Below are 21,653 nucleotides of genomic sequence, written 5' to 3'. Positions count from 1 at the left end.
TGGAGTGCAGCGGCTGCTCCCGGCCACCACATCCTCGACCTGCTGGGCTCCGGCGATCCTTCCACCTCAGCCTTCCAAGTAGCTGGAACTACAGGCGTGCGCTACCACGCCCGGCTAATTTTTTGATTTATTGTAGAGATGAGGTCTCGCTGCCCAGGCGGGTCTCGAACCCACGAGCTCAGGCAATCCACTCACCTCAGCCTCCCAAAGGCGCGGGATTACAGGCTGAGCTACCGAGCCCGGCTAGAGTGACTTATTTAATCTCTATAAATGTATCTACAAAATTGGGTAACAACATATATCTTGGTGGGTTTCTGTGAAAGTTAGCCATACTTTATGGCAATACGTGTACAGCATATAGTAGTGTTCAATAAATACTGTTATATTTGGGGCTTTAAGTCTTTTTCCCTTTATTGATTAGATTTACTAAAAAAAAAAAAAGGCAGAGGGGTCACTAGCTACCTATCCATATAGGTAGGATTAGGGAAAGAGTCTGGTCCTTTTTTCATTCCTTGCACTTGCAGTTTTTTTGTAATTTACTGTCTACCACTAACATAGTACAGCAAGTTATTTTTATTTGTTCATATATGTAAACTGAATTAGAACTTACAAAAATGTGTAATCTAAGAGTATCTCAAATTATTAAAGGTAAAATAGGAATGTCCAAATCAGATGTGTGCTCAGGAAGTAATACTAGAGTTTATTATTTTATCTACCAAAAAAATCAAAATAAATTTCCCTTATATAACAACATCTTTTAGGACCATGAAATATAGTTTAGTTTATAAAAACTAGATTTACACATAATCCATAGTTGCAGCACACACTTTTTTTCCCTAGAAAGTATATAGTCATATTACATAAAGCCCAAAAGAACTTGTAGATGCATTTATAAAGTACTTTAAAAATTTATTGTATTATCATGGTTATTACTATTTATATTATTGTAGTAGTTGTCCACTGTTTCCTCTTTCGCTTTACTGTATTTTTTAACTATCCAAGATTAATTTATTAAAATCAGTTTCAGAGTAACAGGAAGAGAAGGATACATATTCTGTACATACACATGACTGAATATGTATCTTCTGGAATAAGAGGTAATGGAAAGAAATGAGAGAAGGATTAAGTAGACAGTTGATTATGCAGTTCCAATATAGAGTCTGATGTATTCTCTCACAAAACTATGGTGAGTTATTAATAGATTCAGAACATGAACACATAAGACCATGTGACCAAGGACCCAAAAATTGGACACCGTGCACTTGTGGAGACTTCACAGCCAAAGTCAAGAGCAGCCAAGTTATTAGAACACTTACTAAAATACTACAACTGAGCTAACTATAGGCAAATGCTTTGGAGACCTTTTAAACCATATTAATGTGCAGTGTTAGAGCGTCCTCAGGGATACTTTAGTGATGTTATGCCAAAGCATTTCAAATGAAAATAGGGATTTCCATATTCTTGAACTTAAAAACCACTCTAAATATGCATCAGTGGATTTACCTTTCTTCTTTTATCATTCCACCCACTAACCCCCTTTATGATTCTACCTCCCTCATCAGAAGGTTGTGTCAATTCACACAGATTATGTAAACTCTTGGGGCCTGACAAAGAGAAGAAACTATAGAAACTGAAAATGCAAAATAAACAATCATGGAAATTAAATAAGTATTAAAATCTAGTATTTAATTTGCCATTTTACCAGTTAAGATTTGGGCCAGATTTTTCAAGTGATATTTGTATGTTTTGTCTGTTTTTCTCTGACCACCTCAAAGTGTCTCTCCTGATAGAATTCTTCAGCATCATTTTATCCCTTAAAACTTAGATTCAATATGACTTACAGGAATAAGAATTCAGTTTAATCTTAATCCACAATCATTTTAAGTAGAAGAAATTTAAACACATTAAGAAAAAACTATAAGTTTTACTGTGTATATATCCAAACATATATCTCCATATAGTGCCATAGAGTGGCAAACTGGATAAAGAAGCATAAATCAAAACCAAATACTTGGATATGACCTTCATATGGTATTTTCTTCTACTTCCTGAGCCAAGTTTTTCTAGAGTAACAGTTGCAATTAAGTCTTTATAAATATTTATTTTCTAAAATGACAGCAATTCCACATTTACTTACATATCAGATTTTATGAATTCTAAGATGTCCTTAGTGCTATTATAGACCTCTATGTAAAAGCTGTTAAACTTAGGAAATTGTTTATTGGAATTAACTAAATACAGTGTTTCTATCCTTTACTAAGCTTCTTTGTATCATTAATAAATTAATGCTTAACAGATTAACTATCTAAGGGTCTGTATTTCCCTAACATTTTCCCAGTCATAATCCCTGTGGTCTGGAGAGACCTCTCAAAACTCACATTACCAGTATGGCTTTAGCTTTTAATAAAAGGTACTGTACTGGAATCCTTGACTGTTTAAACATACACATAATCATTGGTCAAAGCTTACACACTTAGAGAATAACTCATTATGTTTGTGAGTGAAATATACTTCCTGAAAAGTTTGGTTTGGATTTTGTTAGTCTGTCTCTATTTACTTGTTTACTTGATTTGAATACTGACTCTAACAACTTTGGTCTTTTTCACAGCAGTAGGATGGAAACAACAGCACAGTCTGGTACCTGGGTTCATGTCCTAATCCTGCAATGACACTGTGTAAATTCCTATTTTATATTCATTATTCATATAACCTCAAATGAATAACTTGGATTACTTGTTCCCATAAATCTTATAAAAATTTCAATCTTGTTAATGGTTTGAATTGTTCATTTTAATTATTATAATATGGATTAATAATCATTTCCTCACATTGTTTAAGATAAAAATTCTTCCAAAATTAAATTTTAGATTAAACATAATCCTATCGAAGTCCCAAACAAGTTCTCTGCAAATATTGACAATCTGATCCTACAATTTATATAGAAATATAAGGAATCCAGAATAGTCTAAACAATTCTGAAAAAAGAAAATCAAATGTGAAAGAGATAAAATTCACAATTAAAAAAAGTATAAAGCTACATAAATTAATACAGTATGGTACTGACATAAGTATAAAACATAGATCAAAGCAACAGTATTCATAGTTCAAGAATAAACTCTGTATTTTCAACAAATGGTGCTGAGTCTATTGAATATATACATGCAAAGAGATAAATTTAGAATCTTACCTTACACCATACACAAAAACTAATAAATCATAAACTAACTGAAATTATGGAAAAAATATAGGAAAAAGCCCTTACGATTTTGGGGCAGACACAGAGTTCTTAGGTATAACATAAACATAAAATCATGCTCCATAAGAAAAAATGGTAACTGGATTTTATCAAAAATATTTACAATTGACTTTAAAAACCACCATTAAGAAAACAGACAGACAATCACAGACAGAAGAAAACGTTAGTAAATCACATGCCTAATAAGGGATTTCTGTCCAGAGTATATGAATTCTTAAACTTAAATAGTAGTCTGGGCATGATGGCTTACACCAGTAATACAAGCACTTTGGGAGGCCTAGACATGAAGATCACTTGAGGCCAGTAGTACAAGGCCAGACTGGGCAACACAGAAAGACCTGATCTCTACAAAAAAACAAAAAGGAAGTCAGGCATGGTAGCACATGCCTATAATCCCAGCTACTCTATAGGCTAAGGTGGAATGATTGCCTGAGCCCAGGTGGTTGAGACTATAGAGAACTATGATTGTGCCACTGCACTCCAATCTGGGCAGAAGAGTGAGATTCCAACTCACAAAAAAAAAAAATTGAAAATATAAAAGAGGAGATTCAAGATGACCATTTTGGAGCAGTAGACCTGTGCTACAATCCTAAGCAAGACAGAAAGTAGGGACAAAGCTGCAGATAGATGGAGATACCTTGACTGCTTTTGTTTGAATGAGTGAAGCATCCTGCACCCACAAAGGTCTCTTTTAACATACAGAAATAAGAAAATGATGGCAGATGCAGGAATCTGGGTACCCCATTCCCTGTCATGAGCCAGGCTTGTAAAGGAACTGAAGCCCTTCCTAGTGAATGAGAGTGGGTGAGTGTATCTAAGATACATTGGGTTCATTCAGCCCCTACCAGCCATGTTTTCTGTTCCACACAGGAGGAGTTCTGATGAGGGCGCAGTAGCAAACAAATGAACCCCAAGCAGAATCAAAGAAAAAACAAAAAAACTCACAGTGGGTCAGTAGCCATGAGCATGACTTGGGCTGGCTTCCAGGCAGGGAAAGTCCGCCTGCAGAGTGAACCTCACTGGCACCAGCCTATCTTCCCAGCCAGATCAAAAAGAATTACCTCCAAGTCCTGTGGTGCCTAAAGGGCAAATCACCTCCCTCCTCCCCCATGGCAGGGAAATTGCTCTTTTTCAATTTGACCAAGGAGTAAGCAACATGAAAGCCATCCTAAAGCTTTCTTGGTAGGAAAGCTTCTGGAATACCAACCATAGACAGCAGATGAAGGTGTGAACATACACCCACCAACTCTCCACAGAGTGCTAGCAGCAGGGTCTGCTACATTTGAGAAACCTGTCGTTGGGTAGAGCAAGGAGCACAAGTGAATGCCTCCTCTCTCTCTCACTGAGTGACCTATATTGAACCACAGAAAGGACCCTAGAACAGAAGCCAGTGACTAGTTTCTGAGTAACAAAAGCCAAAGGAATTACAGAGAGAAAAGAAAAGCCTGTCATACATGAGAAAAATCAGTGAAAAAAACATAGGCAACTAAAAAGACAGAAACTGAAAAAGAAGATGTCAAAGCATAAACAGTGGAAACCCACCCAAATGACCTGCCCCAGCTGACAGTCAGAGAAATCAGAGATTGGACAGCTAAAATGAAGAGAGAGACTTGAGAGAAACTAGAAATGAAACTCACCAAATTTGTACAGGAAGTAAAAGTGGAGTTGACCAATTTCAGAAAAACCTATTCTAATATAATGAAAATTAAAAACTCTATCCTGGAAATAAAAAACACAGCAACATACGGAGCAGGATCAACCAAGCACAGGAAAGAATCTCAGAGCTTGAAGACCAAAGTATGGAATGAACCCAATCTGTCAAAAAAAAAAAAAAAAAAAGAAAAAAAGCTCAAAAAGAAGGAGCAAAGTCTCCAAGAGATGTGGGACTATGTCAAGATGCCAAATCTATGCCTGACAGGTATTCCTGAGAACACCATGGAACATATATTCAATGAGGTCATCTAAGAAAACTTCCCACATCTTGCTAGAGAGGCAATGTTCAAGCACAAGAGATTCAGAGAATCCCATGAGGTATCACATAAGATAACAAACCACCCAAAGACACATAATAATCAGCCTGCACAAAGTAAGAATGAAAGAAAAAAATCCTGAATGCAGCAAGAGAGAGATGTCAGACTACCTAATGGGGTAGACATATCAGAATTGTTCTAGACATATGTGCAGAAACACTAGAAACCAGAAGAGACTGGAATCCAATCCTTAATGTTTTTAAAGATAAGCAATTCCAGTCAAGAATTCTCTACTCTACCAAGCTAAGCTTCATCAGTAATGGAAAATTAATATCTTTCCCAGATATCCAATCCCTAAGAGAATATGCTGCCTTCAAATCAGCCCTCCAGAAGATGAAGAAGAAAAAGAAAGAAGAAAGAAGTAGAAAGAGGAAGGAAGAAGAATAGGATTAGGAGGAGGAGGAGGAGGAGGGGAAGGAAGAGCAGGAGGATGAGGAGAACAGTCATACCCATCATCCACGTAAGTACAGAGACAACAGAACATACAGGACACTCACAAAAATGGAAAACACATATAAATACAAGAGTAAAAAGGAAACAAAGCAGCACCCCCTAAGAGCCCTATGACAGTGAAAAACTCTCACATTCCAACAATCAATTTAAATGACAATAGACTAAATGTGCCACTGAAATGACATAGAGTGGCAATCTGGATAAATAAGCATGATACAACAGTCTACTGCCTTCAGGAAACCTGTCTCACTCCAAAGGACACCCACAGGTTCAAAGCTGAGGGTGGAAAATGGTCTTTTAGACAAATGGAAAGCAAAAGCAAGCAGGAGCAGCTAATGTGATATCAGACAAAGCAGACTTAAAACCATCAAAAATTCAAAAGGACACTACATAATGATAAAAGGCTCAATCCACCAAGAAGAGATATCCATCCCAAACATACATGCTTCAACACAGGAACACCAGGTTTTATAAAACAACTACTAAGTAAACTAAGAAAGGACACTGACTCTCACACAATCATAACTGGAGACCTAAATACTCCACTAACAGCTCTAGATAGAAAATTGAGGCAAAAAACCAACAAGGAGATCTGGAATCTTAACTCAATCAAATGAATTTAATAGACATCTACAAAACTCTTCACCCATCATCTACTGAGTATACATTCTACTCATCAGCACATGGAACGTACTCCAAGAATGATCACATTCTTGGACACCAATCAAGCATGAACAAATTTTAAAAGATCAAAATAATACCATGCATCTTCTCAGGTGCAATGGAATAAAAATAAATATCACCATCAAGATCCCCAAATAACACACAAAGACATGGACACTAAGCAACATGCTGCTGAATGACATCTGCATCAACATGAAAATCAAGACAGAAATAAAAAGATGCCTGGAAACAAAAACAAAGACACATCAGAATCTCAGGAATGCCATGAAATCAGAGTTAAGAGGGAAATTTATAGCATTGGTTGCACACATCAAGAAAACAGAAAGATCACAAGAAAACAACCTAACATTACACCTAAGGAAGCTGAAAAGGCAAGAACATCTAAATCCTCACATCAGCAGAAGAACCCAGATCACCAAGATAAAATCACAATTGTAGACTATAGATGACAAAAATATCACAAAAAGGATCAACAAGAAAAAAAAGCTGTTTCTTTGAAAGGATCAAAAAGATTGACAGACCACTGAATAGGTTGACTATAAATAAATAAATAAAAATAAATATGTAAATAGAGAGAGAAAGAGAGCGAGACCAAATAAAATAAACACAATTAGAAATGCAAAGGTGAAGTCACAACTAACCCTGAAAAAATTCAAAAGGTTATCAGAGATTTACTATGAACAACTGTATGCAAATAAACTAGAAAACCTAAAGGAAATGGAGGACTTTCTGACATCACACAACATCCCAAGTTTAAAACAAGAAGAAATGAAACCCTAGACAGATCAATAACAATCCAGGAAATTGACTCATTTATAAGAAACCTACCCACCCAAAAAAGTTCCAGACTAGATGGCTTCTCAGCAGAATTCTACAAGACATAGAAGAAGGAGCTGATACCAATCTTATTCAAAGTATTTCAGGCAATTGAAAACAATGGAATTGTCCCCAACCCATTTTATAAAGCTAACATCATACTGATACCCAATCCTGGCAAAGGAAAGAGAATATCATATACATAAACACAAATGTTCTACCAAATCGAATCCAGTAATACATCTCAAGAATCATCTACCATGACCAGGTCGGCTTCATTCCTGAGACGCAGCACTGATTCAATATTTGCAAGACCATAAATGTAATTCAGCACATTAATAGATGTAAAACAAAGAAATATATGATTATATTATTAGATACAGAAATGATGTTCAACTAAATCCAGCATCGTTTCTTAATAAAAACCCTTAAGCACCTAGGCATAGAAGGAACATTCCTCAAAACAGTAAAAACCATCTATAGCAAACCCATGGCCAACATTTTGCTCAATGAGCAGATGCTGGAAGCATTCCCCTAAAAATGGGAAAAAGACAAAGATGCCCACTCTCACCCTTCTTGTACAACATAGGGCTGGAAGTCCTTGCCAGAGCAATCAGGCAAGAGAAGGAAATCAGGGGTATCGAAATAGGAAAAAAGGAAGTCAAGCTATCTCTTTTTGTGGACAATATGATTATGTACCTTGAAAACCCTAGGGTGTCCGTCAAATGTTTCCTTGCACTGATAAATGACTTTGGTAAAGTTTCAGGTTACAAAATCAATATGCAAAAGACAGTTGGATTTCTACACACAGCAACAAGCAGGCAGAGAACCAAATAAAAAGCATAATCCCATTCACAATAGCCACACCAAAAAAAAAAAAAGAAAGAAAAATATTTTGGCATTAAGCTAACCAGAGCAATAAAAGTCCTTCACAATGAGAGCTGTTCAAAGAAATCAAGGATGACACAAGCAAATGAAAAAACATCCCATGCTCATTAATTCAAAGAATTAATATTGTCAAGATGTCCATCCTACCCAAGGCAATCTACAGATTCAACATAATACCCATCAAATTACCAATGTCATTTTTTCAGCCTTGGAAATGACAACACAGAAATTCACAAGGAAACAGAAAAGAGCACGAATAGCCAAAACAATCCTCAGCAAAATGAACAAGGCAGGAGGTATCACACTTCCAGACTTTAAACTTTATTATAAGCCTGCAGTAACCAAAACAGTCTAGATGTTGGTGCAAGAATAGGCACACAGACCAATGGAACAGGACAGAGATTCCAGAAGTAAATACAAGGTCTCTCAACCAACTAATCTTTGACAAAGCCACCAATCACTATCACTGAGGAAAGGAAAATGGTGCTGGGAAAACTGGCCGACCACATGCAGAAGAATGAAACTGGATTCCTACCTTTCACTATATACAAAAAATAACTTTTTAAAGTGGATCAATGGCCTAAATGTAAAACTTCAAATTATAAGACGCCTAGAAGAAAACATAGGAGACACCCATATGCACATCAGAGTAGGCAACTTATTTGTGATTAAGTCCCCAAAAGCAAATGCCATAAAAGCTAAGATAGACAAGTGGGACCTTATCAAACTGATAAGCTTTTGCATAGCAAAAGAAACCACCAAGAGAGTGGGGAGACAACCCACAGAATGAAAAAAAGATTTGCAAATTATATATCTGACAAAGGCCTAACATTGGGTATCTACAAGGAACCCAAACAAAGTGAAAAGAAAAAGCAAGCAACCCCATTAAAAAGTGGGCAAAGGACATGAATAGATACTTTTCAAAAGAAGGCATATGAGCAGTCAACAGACAAGAAAAGATGCTCAGCCTCACAAATTATCAGAGAAATGAAAATCAAAACTACAACAAGATACCACCTAACTCCAGTAAGGATGGCTATTATGATGATGCAGGTGTGGAGAAAATGAGTACTTATACACTGCTGGTAAGAGTGCAAGCCAGTTCAACCTCTATGGACAGCAGTGTGGCAATTCCTAAAAGAACTAAATATTGACATTCCATATGATCCAGCAATCCCTCTCCTGAGAATATACCCAGAGGAACATAAATCATTCTACAGAAATGACACCTGCACATGCATGTTTACTGCCATACTGGTCACAATAGCAAAAACATGGAACCAACCCTACAGCCTGTCAAAAATGAACTAGATAAAGAAAATGTTGTACATATACGCAATGGAGTATTATGCAGCCATAAGGAAGAAAAAAATCATGGACTTTGCAGCTAATGGATGGAGCTGGAGACCATTATACTAAGTAAACTATCACAGAAACAAAAATCTGAATACCGCACGTTCTCACTCATAAGTAGGACTTGAACATTAGTTACATCAGCACAAGGGTGGGATTGGCACTTCTAGGGGAAGGAGGGAGGGAGGAGAGTGGGTGCTATGTGACAACACAAAAGATACTTGGTTTATTAACAGGGGGAGTGAGGGTCAGTTAGAAGCCCAAACTTCACTTGCATGCAGCCTACTTATGTAGCTAATTTTCACTTTTACCCCCACATTCCTATAGTAAAAATTTTAAAGTCATAAATAGTAGAAAAATCTAATTAAAAAGTGGGCAAAAGACTCGAGTAGATATTTCATCAAATATGATAGATATATCAATGGCTATGAATTGGCACATGAAAAAATGCTCAATATAGTCACTAGGGAAACAGAAATTAAAACCACACTGAAACACTATTGCACATCTGTAAAACTAGTTACAAAAAAAAAAAGACACAATAAGTATTGTTGAGGATGTGAACAACTTGGAATCCTCATACATAACTGCTGGGGATATAAAATAGTAATCATTTGCAAACGAGTTTGACAATGTCCCAAAATATTAAACGAATGTACTGCATGACCTAGTAATTGTGGAATGAAAATACTTACCTACATAAAGACTTGTATGTAGATATCTATGGTAGCATTATTAATAATAGCCAAAAAGTGGAAACAATCCAAATGCCCTTCAACTGATGAAAGAGTAACAAAATGTAGTATAGCCAGACAATACTAGTCATGAAAAGAAAGAACTGCTGATCTGTGCTACAACATGGATGAACCCCCAAAACATGCTGAGTGATCAAAGACACAAAAGACCCAATTTTATATTACACTGAATATGAAAGGCAAATCTATAGAAACAGAAAGTAGATAGTTTCCTGGGGATGATGACAGAAAGTGACTGCTAATGTGTATGAAGAATCCTTTGAGTTGATGGAAATGGTCTATTAAAAAGTTGTGGTGATAGTTGCACAATTCTGTTAATGTACTAAAAGTCATTGAATTGTACACTTAAAATGAGTGAGATTTATGGTATGTAAATTATACCTCAAAAAAGATGTTAGAAAATCGGCATTCACAATATCTTTTTCAATTTGTTACATTTTAAAAGTAACAATTTACCCTAGAAGAATCAGTCTGACATATCCATGAATATATCTTTCAAATGAGAAATGAGGCTATGCTTAGAAAAACTTCTACATAGGAACTTTCATCTTAAAATATCCATGCAATATTTTTTAAAACATAACTGAATAGAACCACCTATTTTGAACTGACAAAATTTTAATTGGGGATCTCTAAATTACCCATGTTAGCAGACAAAATGAGGCTTTAATTAAATTTATAAAAGACAGCTATTTCCACAAATAATCACTTTTATAGTGTGTTAATTATATTTAAGTAAAAACATTTCCCCTGTGAAGTACTCAGATTTTCCATTTTGTTATAATACAATTTTAAAATTCTATTTACTTTATCTGCAAGGATATAACCAGACTCGGACAACAGCACAGAGACTCTAGACATGCTAATTATACATAAGTATACATAAGTTCTTCTGTCAATAACTTACTAATTGCCTATCTATAAACTGAGTAGACTAAAATATTTACTGGTATTATAATAATTTTATAATGAAAATGTACCTATCACATTTTAGTTCCTATTACATACACTGAAATCCAAATTATCATGGAGAAGGACCAAAAGCCATAATCCATAATTATGTGTTTGTCTACTGCTCTTAACATGTTATTATTGTTTACTGGTAATTCTAATGAGTTTTACAGGACACTTGACATCCAAATACCTGTAATATAAATGAGTGGATAATACCTCTTATATCATTTCTGCCATTTGAAGTAGCTTACCATTTAATTCTTATGCATTTCCAAGGTCCTCTTAACCTGACCACACTGCATTGCTATTCCAGTAAAATCTCTTACGAATAGTTTACAATTCTCTCTTCATCACTGATTTTCTAATATTCCACTATAATGTTGCAGTCTTCCTATATCCACATCTGAACTCGATGATATTGTGGGTCCCTTTCAGTCTGAAGGTAAGTTTCTTATTTTATTTCTGATAAATTTTATTTTATTACAGTATATATTATGAAACAGCTAGAGTAATTCTCCTGTTATATTACCCATAAAATTGTTGATCGTTTGAAATAACTTAGCTCTATTTAATACTTCCAGATTCTAGATGAAAAGCAGATTTCAACTTTTATATATCTTTTTTATCTAAAGAGTAGGAAAATGTTTGTACTGGCATTAACATTCCATTATATTCTTCCAACTAGTTCACATTTATTGTCTGTTAATAATTTGAAATTCATAAAATTATTTCTAGCTCAATGGCATTGGGTTCCTGAAAAGATGTTAGAAGGTACATAATTTTACTATGATTATAGCTTTAAAAAAAAACGAGGATGGAAGGATTAAAATTCATTCCACACCCTTACAATATGAAATTTGGTAGTTGAAATCCAGTGATGAAGGATCCTGAGCTCTGTTGTCTTCAAAGCCAGTAGAGTAGCTTCTCTTAAATTTTAGCTTGCATAAGAATTACTTTGGATTCCTTTTAAAAATATTCCTTAGGTTTGAGGCTCAATCTGGGATTCTGATTTTTGATGGGGTGTACCCAGCTACCTCTACCTCACTAATAACCTCTCACACCCACCACAATTTTGATACGAGAGTCTACACACCACACTTTAAGAAACAAGGCATCAAGAAAGGATGATGTAAACTCACTGCAGAAGTGGTCTTATTTTAAGTGAAACCAGGTAGAGGCTAGTGGATTAAAAATAGAGTGCAAAATATCCTTATGTTTATCTTTTGAATGAGCTTACAAAGGAAAAAGTGTTAAGATCTCATTTTTTTTAATAGAAAGGAATAGGAAAGCAGCAGCATTTAACAATGCCAAAATTGGCCTGACTCATCAGCTCTAGTCCCTGATAATCTACCTTATGGGCTAAACTGTTAATAATTTATTGCTGATATATGCCTATTAATTACGAAATGAAATCAAATGTCTCTGACTGGAGAAGACAAGTACTAAACTCTCTAATCCCCAAGGTCCTTCTCAACATCACCATGTAATAATTCTACAAAAATATCTGGGTAGCAATGGAATGGCTGAGCTCCCATTTTCTCACTTCTCTCAGTCGAGAACTTGGCATTAGAATGATCATGAGATGGATGTGCTCACTATAGCTGCACCCTAAGTGTACTCTGCATCAAACTATAGTTCTCACTTGGCTAAGAGAATCTCCAAACTTCCTTTCAGGAAGCCTCCAAATCAAAATTTAAGAGGGACTACTGGTTTTCCCACTGCCTCAGAATGTGGCTGGATTAGTTCTCGAATCAAATACACATCCCATTTATCAGGAACTTGGAACGCCTCTGATTTTTTCTTTATTTTGCAGAGACAAAGACATAAAATAATCTGGGGTAAAAATATAATTGCAATTAGCAGAAACATTCAATTTTGTATAAGTTCAATAAAAATGTGCTGTTTCAGTGTTGTATAAAAAATATCTTCAAGCCGGACTCGGTGGCTCAGCCTGTAATCCCGTGCCTTTGGGAGGCTGAGGTGAGTGGATTGCCTAAGCCCGTGGGTTCGAAACCTGCCTGGGCAGCGAGACCTCATCTCTACAATAAATCAAAAAATCAGCCGGGCGTGGTAGCGCATGCCTGTAATTCCGGCTGCTTGGAAGGCTGAGGCGGAAGGATCGCTGGAGCCCAGCAGGTCGAGACTGCAGTGGCAGGGAGCGGCCACTGCACTTCAGTCTGGGCGACAGAGTGAAACTCCAACTCAAAAAAAAAAAAAAAAAATTTTTCAGACTCCTATAAAGAATTTTGTTATTTTAAGAAGCATGCTATATTTATGATTCAGTTAATAAACTTCAAATACATACAATTATTACTAAAAAAAATTTATTTTCACAAAATTGGTACATGCCTGAATTCTCTTAGACAACTAAGATGTAGATTGATACATGATTAAACAGTTTAACTTCATCTGTACAAGCAGCTTATTCTATCAACATAGTGACATTGTATATTAGAATTCACTATATTGGTTCCCTGAATAAGACTGGAGTTTCTACATATTGCTCTACTCTAAATATGGAAACTTCTCCCACATGTCACTATATTATCCATGCCATTTTAAATGTTAAACTGGAAAAATCATAGAATCCCTTAAATATATATACACTTAAAGACCAGTTATTTCATTAATAAGTAGACATTGAACACTTTCTAAATCAAGAACGGTGATGAACACTGGGTAGACAAGAAGTTGAGACAAAAAAAGATTCTTCAAAATTGTAACTATCTTGAAGCAAAAAACAATTTCTTGTATCTTTTTGTTCTCCAGGACTTTAGCACAATATAAAGATGTAAATAGTCCAATACTGATGAATATTTAGAGTACTCTGAATGCTGCAATGAATAGGTTAATTCGTAAATATTTTGGATTTATATGGATTTCTCTAAAATTGACACCTAAAAAAGAATTACTGAAAAGGGTAAGCACATTTAACATTTTGATAGATACTGAACAAAAGACTACAAATTTACTCTCCTGCAATGTGTAAGACTGCTTCCCCAATTATGTCAATTGGATATTTTCAATGTGCAGAATTTGTGCCAATCTTATAAACCAAAAATGATGCCTGAGAAAATTTGCTTTTCCTTGCTTTACTGATCATTGCTTTAAATTGTGAAGATTTTATTTAATATTTTTATGTCCTTTTCAACTTTTAAATATTAAAAGTTAATTTCTGGGTGGTAAGTTATAGATGACTTTTTAAATATGTTTTAAATGTTTCATACTCAGCATGCATGATTTTGTTATTAATAATTACTTTTTAAAAATACTAATGTATAAAGAGTTCTGGAATTAGAAATAAAAAATAAAATGTAATAGAAAATGAGTAAAAGATAGGAACAGAAAGTCTATAGGAAGGAAATTCAGAATAAAAATATAAAGACGTTTGACCTCACCATAACAATAAAAACGTAAATTAAAACAACCTTCAGATAACATTTTTTGCCTGTTAGATTTCACAAAGATCAAAAGCCACTTTCATACTCTCTTGGCCAGAGTGTAAAGTGCACCTTCACAAAGATCAAAAGCCACTTTCATACTCTCTTGCCCAGAGTGTAAAGTGGCACCCTCTCTATAAGGTGCAATCAGGAAGTATCTCCCTAAATTATCAATACACATGTCCATTGAAAGGGATATACATTACACAGGCAAAACAGCATTTTTAACAGAATTCTATATATTAGCACTGTTCATCATAGGAAAATATTGGATTCAAATGTCCATCAACATCAAACTAATTAGACTACAGCTTATTCTTGCAATCCCATACAATAGAACAAGAAGAGAAATATTTACAGATGCATAAGATATATCACGTGTATGTGCACTATTTGTGTGTATAAACAGTATGGGTTTCAAAGAGCTATAAACTTTTAGACACAGCTATTTGCTTATGCATCACTTACCTGCAGATCATACACTACAAACAGGTAACCCTGGTTACCTCTAGGAAGGGACGCTGACTGGAGAACGGGTGTTGGAGAAAGACTTTTAATGATTTACCTTTTTTGGCAGTTCCACATGGTAAAGTCTGGATCCCTATAATTTCAAAAATCATTTTATTTTGGACTCAGATTTGAATGGTAGTTTGGCTGGGTAATCCAGAATTCAAAATGACTCTTCCTCAGAACTCTGAAGCTACTTGATCTTCTGGTGTCCAGTATTACTGATTCAATCCTCTAAAGTCAATCTGACACTAATCTCACTATAGATAGCCTTTCCTCTATTAAATGTGCAGGCTTTTCTCTTCCTCTTTGATTTCCTAATGTGTTGCCACAATGTATCTAGGTTTCAGTCTCTCTGTACTTACTCCATGCTGAATTTGGTATCTTATCTCTGATAAATTTGGTTCTGATACCAAAAAAATGATAACAACCTCTACCTAACCAATACTGGTTATATCAATCAATTCAACTCAAATCATTGACTTAACACATTATGACCATCTAGAAAACATGTCACTAGTTGGGGTAAATATGTCACTGAGGCATGCAGCATACCAAATGCTCAGTGGACTCTTCCATAGTTGTGTACAACACACCAGTCAACCTGTATGTTACCAGTCAGCCAGATTTGTCTAAACACATGTAGACACAACATTTTGTAATTACATAATTTAATCAAACATTAAATATTAAAGCCAGTGAAATATGACTGCAAAATACTTCTGTTTCTATAAAAACTTTGGAAAAACAAGTAAGCTGTTTTAAAAATTTCTCTAATTTTGAGATAAAACAACTATAAAAGAGATGAAAACATTTAAAAATTCAGGATTCTACAACATGAACTGTTTTTAATTTTAATTCCAAATATTGACACATGTATTACAAACTGGTTTTGTTGCATGTCGAGAAAGGATCATTTGGCGCACGACTTTTCTGATCTACCCGAACAGTAGTAGTACCTGGCCTCACATCCAAAACTTGGCTGATGGGTAGAGTATGATTGCATACATTTTTAAAATTCTTTTATTTTTTAAAAAATTAATTCCTATTGGAGAAATTTTGTATCTAAACATATAACTCATGGCTCACAGCTGTTCTTTTCATATTTTATATTGATTTGCTCCTTGTATTATATTCTGGGTTAATTTCTGAGTTTGATCTTCCAGAATTCCATTGTGTCTAATCATTTTTTATGGAGAGCAGTTTGTTTTATTCTTATTTTGTAAAATTTACTTTTTCTCTGAATATACATCTGCTTTTATTCTTATGGACATTTTAGTTTTGTGTAAGTATTCTATTTACTCAATTTTGTTTCTTCATGTATTAATTAACTGGAGTGTGAGGCTCTCTTTCATATAGTTCATTTTCTTCCAAATGTGATATTCCTGGGAATCAGCTCATCTTTTTTTGTTGTTTCCTTGCTCACCTATCTGTTGTGACTAGTTCAGTTGACTAAGCTCTCCTCCAGTTACTTGGAGACAGATGGAACCTTATGTTGAGGAAGGAGCCATAGCTCCTTTATTGAGAGAGGAGACTCTTCATTCCCTTGGTGGTATCCATATACCTGGAAAAGCCCTGTCTCTAGTTTTCTGTTCTTTCATAGGTACACACATGTGGCTTCTGCTGCTTGACATAACTGGGTATCAGGGAAAGCAAATCCCACTGTTGTTCTAGGGTCCCCTTCTGCTCAATGTATTCCTTTTCAAAACCTGCATGTACAGCAGCAATTTTGGCATAGCTCCTGCCTTTCACAGATGTTTTCTAATGTCTATGTTTCTAAGCCAAACTGTTTTCAGACCTTTAAGAGATATCCAAAATCTGATGTACTGATGGCATTCTCTTATAATACCGCTCTAGATTTATCGAGAATATATTTTCTATCATTCTTAAGATTTGGCTTGAGTGAAGAAAGTAAATGTATGAGGTCAATCTGCATTTTTTTTCTTTTCACTCAGATGTTGATTTCACTTGTACCCGAGTCCTCCTCGTAATGCACCCGCCTTGCTATCCCTGCCCTGGCACCTGCTTTCACACTGGTAACTGAGACAGAGGCAATGCCTCGTCTAAAGGGCCTACATCAGTCTATATGCCGGTATAGAATAACATGCACAGACACACAAAAACATGACTTTACATAGGGCTCCAGATTCTATAATCAAAAGCAAATAAAAATAACTATTGTACAAAACTCTTAAGTAGGCAAAGATGGTATTAGTTTTAGTATCCATACCTTATCTTCCTGAAAAATAGTTAGCCAATTCTATATTAGGTTCAAAACAAAAACCAGGTAAGATATGTAGTGACCTAGTTTACCTTGGCCCTGTGCTTATGTGTGCTGTAAAAAAAAAGTGCCAGGCGGGCTCAGTGGCTCAGCCTGTAATCCTGCGCCTTTGGGAGGCTGAGGTGAGTGGATTGCCTGATCCCGCGGGTTCGAGACCCACCTGGGCAACTGGGTGAGACCTCATCTCTACAATAAATAAAAAATTAGCCGGGCGTGGTAGCGCGCGCCTGTAATTCCGGCTACTCAGAAGGCTGAGGTGGAAGGATCACCGGAGTCCAGCAGGTTGAGGCTGCGGTGTCCAGGAGCAGCCACTGCGCTCCAGTCTAGGCGACAGAGTGAGACTCCAACTCAAAAAAAAAAAAAAAATTGCTATGTTAACTTTAAGCAAACATAATAAAGTACTTCATGTGTTATATTATTTCGTGATTTTTATTCAGTACCTAGATTAAAAACTAGATATCTTACAATATGTTGAAAGTGAAAAAGGACAAACAAGACATTACCATCAGAGCACTCAGAGCAAATCTATATTGGCTTGTATGGCATCTTATTGTATTTCCTTGCTTACACTGGTAATTGGCAAGTTAGGTTGAGAGCTTTCCGAAATATACCAAGGCATCTTCATCTTCTTTTAGTATTCTATGTATCTGCAAAATGCCTAGTCATGGGAGTTGGTCACTAAAAATTTAATTGATTAGTATTATCATATTTGTGTGCTTATTTTATCAAATGTATGGCTCAAAAATATTATCCAATACTAGACAAATTAGGAAAAACAAAAATAATCAGAACAATTCATAAATCAATGGCTAGATATATAAGCTGTACATTCTATAAATAGAACAGACCTTGACCCTATATTCAAAATCTCCATTGTGGCACCTCTCCCTTTATAACATAAGTTAGATTCATATCTAGAGAGTAAATTAGCCAAAAATGTAAATATTTACCACTTCACAATACTGGATAGGTGATGGTCTATTTCTTTTGACAGAGACTTTTGGACCTTTTAAAATATGTAATTATTCAAAAGGTGCTAAGGCATTCAAATACATGTAGACAAAACTAGTTACTAATAGAGAGGAAGGAAAAGCATACTTAGTGATCTTTTTCTGTGCAACTGACAATAAGAAAACTTTTACTGAAAAGAAAAAAAGTGCTGCAAGCTAATGGCAATTGCATTTATAAATAATTCAACCTCTCTAAATAAAGACATCATGATCCCTTGCGTTATAATTACAGGATCAGAGAATTTTAGGGGAACAGGAAGTTCTATGAACATTCACAATTAGACAGAAAAAAGCCCATAACAAGGCTTTTGTGGTCTGATCTCTAAAAAATGTTAGGACCATTTCCCTTGTGGCCTAGTCATGGGAGATTTTTTTTTTTATTATTCCCTTGACCATTATTGCACTTTCACAACCCTGCTCGGCCTCTTTGCTCTACGTGTAATACTCTTCAGCATTTTTCTGTCTGATGAAAGTCAAAATTCAGTTAAATTCCCTTCGCTTTGGAAAGTCTTTCCCAATTCTAAGAGTAGGATTTGTATCTTGGACATAACATTTGATTCATCATGCTGGTCTTGTGACTACTATGTCATTTCTACATACATATGACGTTCTTCTCTGAATCTGTGGGCCCTATGAGGTAGAACATTCTAGTGTCTAACACAGGACCTAGAATATATTAAACATCCAGTAGTATTTCAATTCTGCCATCCTATTTTTTAAAATTAAATTATCTAATTCTCTCATTCTACTTCAGGAAACCAAAGCCTAAAGAGATAAAGGACAAGTCAATCATCAAGGAACAAACCTATTCTAGAGTTCAGATTACAACTCTCTTGCCCTAATCCATCAGCTCATAAGGGAAAAGGGCTGGCATGGTCGAGTCTAGAGTAACAAATCCACCCTTCTTGGCTATTTTCTTAACTTTTTTCATAAAAGTCTGACTGCTATACTGTACTGCTGGCAAAGTCAGTTTTCCTCAATAACAAAGCCTTCCCAGTTCAGAATATATACATATGTGGCCAATAGGAAAAGTGAGTCAAAGTCCAACATGATAAACAGGGAGGTATGTCAAACTACTATTCAGTCTATGAAAAACCTACTCATACTTCTAACTTTGCCTCCTTAAGTATGGAGAGAAGGCATAGCTCATTTGGAAAATCTGACCAACAGCCATTTCAACACAGTGAGAGGCTTTATCCCCTACTGCTGCTACCACACCAGGAACTTTGTATATGTGATTATTTAATCCCCAGCCAAAAGCTAGTGGACAATGAAATCCCCACAAAATGTTTTCCCCATTGAAATGTCCAAGCATCAGTTTCACAGAAAACATTTTTTAAAAGCTTTTCATGTAATTTTTCCATACCAATTTTTTTCATCCAAGCCTAAAAATGCCCATATTTGAATATTAATAATTATGAGCCCTGTCCACAATTTACATCATTTGACTATGGGATCTTAGGGGAGGAATTGGCAAAAATTTCCAGTTTCATTATGTCTGGTTTTTAACCATCTTTTTCATTTCACAGTTTTGGGTGGCTTTGATTGTGCTGCCATTTTCTGCTATCCATTGCTAATGGATTTTGCCTCAAATGAACAGGCGGCTTTCATATAAACTCTTATGAATTTCCTCAGTGGTTGACTACGAATAGCAAACACAAGGGCATTTTTTTATATTTTGTGAGTTTTGCCTTAAACCAATAGTAAAGGCCATGGTGGTGACAGCTGCATAACAAAGTGAATGTACTTAGTGCAACTGACCTGTGTCCCTAAAAACAATTAAAGTGGTTAATTATATGTCAAACATATATGGTCTCATCACACATAGTAAAGATCAACTTATGGAAGATAATTATTTCAAACCTTAGGTCATGACAAACAGAAAAATCAAATGATGATCTACATTGACAGAACAAATGGGTTTTACTTTCCAGTACCAACAGGCCTCAAAGAGGCTCTCCACCTTGCCACCTTCCTCCATGGAGTGGAGAAGAAAAGGAACTACTGTCAAATAAAATGTAAGCCTTAGAAAATGTTAAACCAGTCACGCTCAGTGGCTCAGTCCATAATCCCAGCACTTTAGGAGCCCAAGGCAAATGGATTGCGAGCCCGCAGGTTTGAGACCAGCCCAAGCAACTTGGCAAGACCTCGTTTCTACAATAAAAATAAATAAATAAATAAATTAGAAGGGCATAGTAACGCATGCCTATAGTTCAGACTGCTTGGAAGGCTGAGGCAGAAAGATCGCCGGAGCCCAGCAGGTCGACACTGGGGTGGCCGTGAGCGTGCCACTGCACTCCAGCCTGGGCAGCAGTGAGACTCCGACCCTCCCCCCCCCAAAAAAGAAAAGAAAAGAAAATGTTAAATCATAGAACATAACCCTTTGAATACTGATTGGATTCTACTGTCATCCACTAGTCATCAGTTCTCAGTCTCAGTTCACAACTCCCAACTTCCACAAAACAGTGAGCAGGAGTGAGAATGTGTTCAAATTCTAGACAACTCTCAGAGTGTAATTCCCTAGAGGGCCATTCTGACAATTTTGAAGACATAAAAAAAAAAAAAGTAAGAAAATAGATCAGGAACCAAAAGCTGGGGACAGACATGGAGATTCCACAGTGAGCAGACTGGCTGTCATTCAATCTCCTAAAGCACATCACGTGGTGAACTTATTTTAGAAAACCCTGGAAAACCGAAATTAGTTGAAACATTGGGCAGAAACTACAAGGTGGCAGAGTTTCACATAGTTTCGAAAGACATGTAACCATCAGGAGGGAGAAGGTCATTTATCAATCCAATTAGCCTTCCGACTCGTTTGACTGCCCCATCCACTGGAGGCACACGGTGCAGAAACCTGGGTGGTGCACCCTAGGGAGAAGTTCCGGAGTCGCTGAAAGGGGAGGAGGTGCATGCAAATCAGCCTGTCTGTGGGGGCCGAAGAGTTGCAGGGGAAGGTACAGAGCCGGGGAAGGAAGGCGCTTACCAGGCCACCTCCACAGGTGCTGAAAGAGGCCAGCGAGCCGGGGTGCCGCAGCACGGCTCCGGTGTAGAAGCAGGCAGCGTCCAGCGGCGCGGGAGGGCGCGGGGCGGATGCTGCCCCCGTGGGGCCGGGGCCGGGACTTGGCCGCTGTTCCACCGCGAAGCGCGGCGCCAGGAAGCGACCGTCTCTCCGGAGCAGCAGGTACAGATCCCGGGAGAAGGCCGGGATCCTCAGCAGCACCTCGTC

General features: G+C 36.4%; 1 protein-coding gene across 1 annotated transcript in view; it reads right to left on the bottom strand.

Annotated features, from left to right (window-relative positions):
- ADAMTS19 (ADAM metallopeptidase with thrombospondin type 1 motif 19) overlaps positions 1-21,653 on the bottom strand; it is a 242,966-nt gene that overhangs the window by 220,243 nt on the left and 1,070 nt on the right. Inside the window, exon 2 of the mRNA XM_008066227.2 lies at positions 21,411-21,647. Within this exon, the coding sequence (XP_008064418.2) occupies positions 21,411-21,647 (237 nt within the window). The remainder of the gene's footprint in view (positions 1-21,410; positions 21,648-21,653) is intronic.

The sequence above is a fragment of the Carlito syrichta genome, unplaced genomic scaffold (assembly GCF_000164805.1).
Source record: "Carlito syrichta isolate Samal-C Ts95f unplaced genomic scaffold, Tarsius_syrichta-2.0.1 Scaffold308863, whole genome shotgun sequence".
Taxonomy (NCBI): Eukaryota; Metazoa; Chordata; class Mammalia; order Primates; family Tarsiidae; genus Carlito; species Carlito syrichta.
The sequence above is the reverse complement of the archived record's forward strand: the minus strand, read 5'-3'. Positions and strand labels throughout refer to the sequence as shown.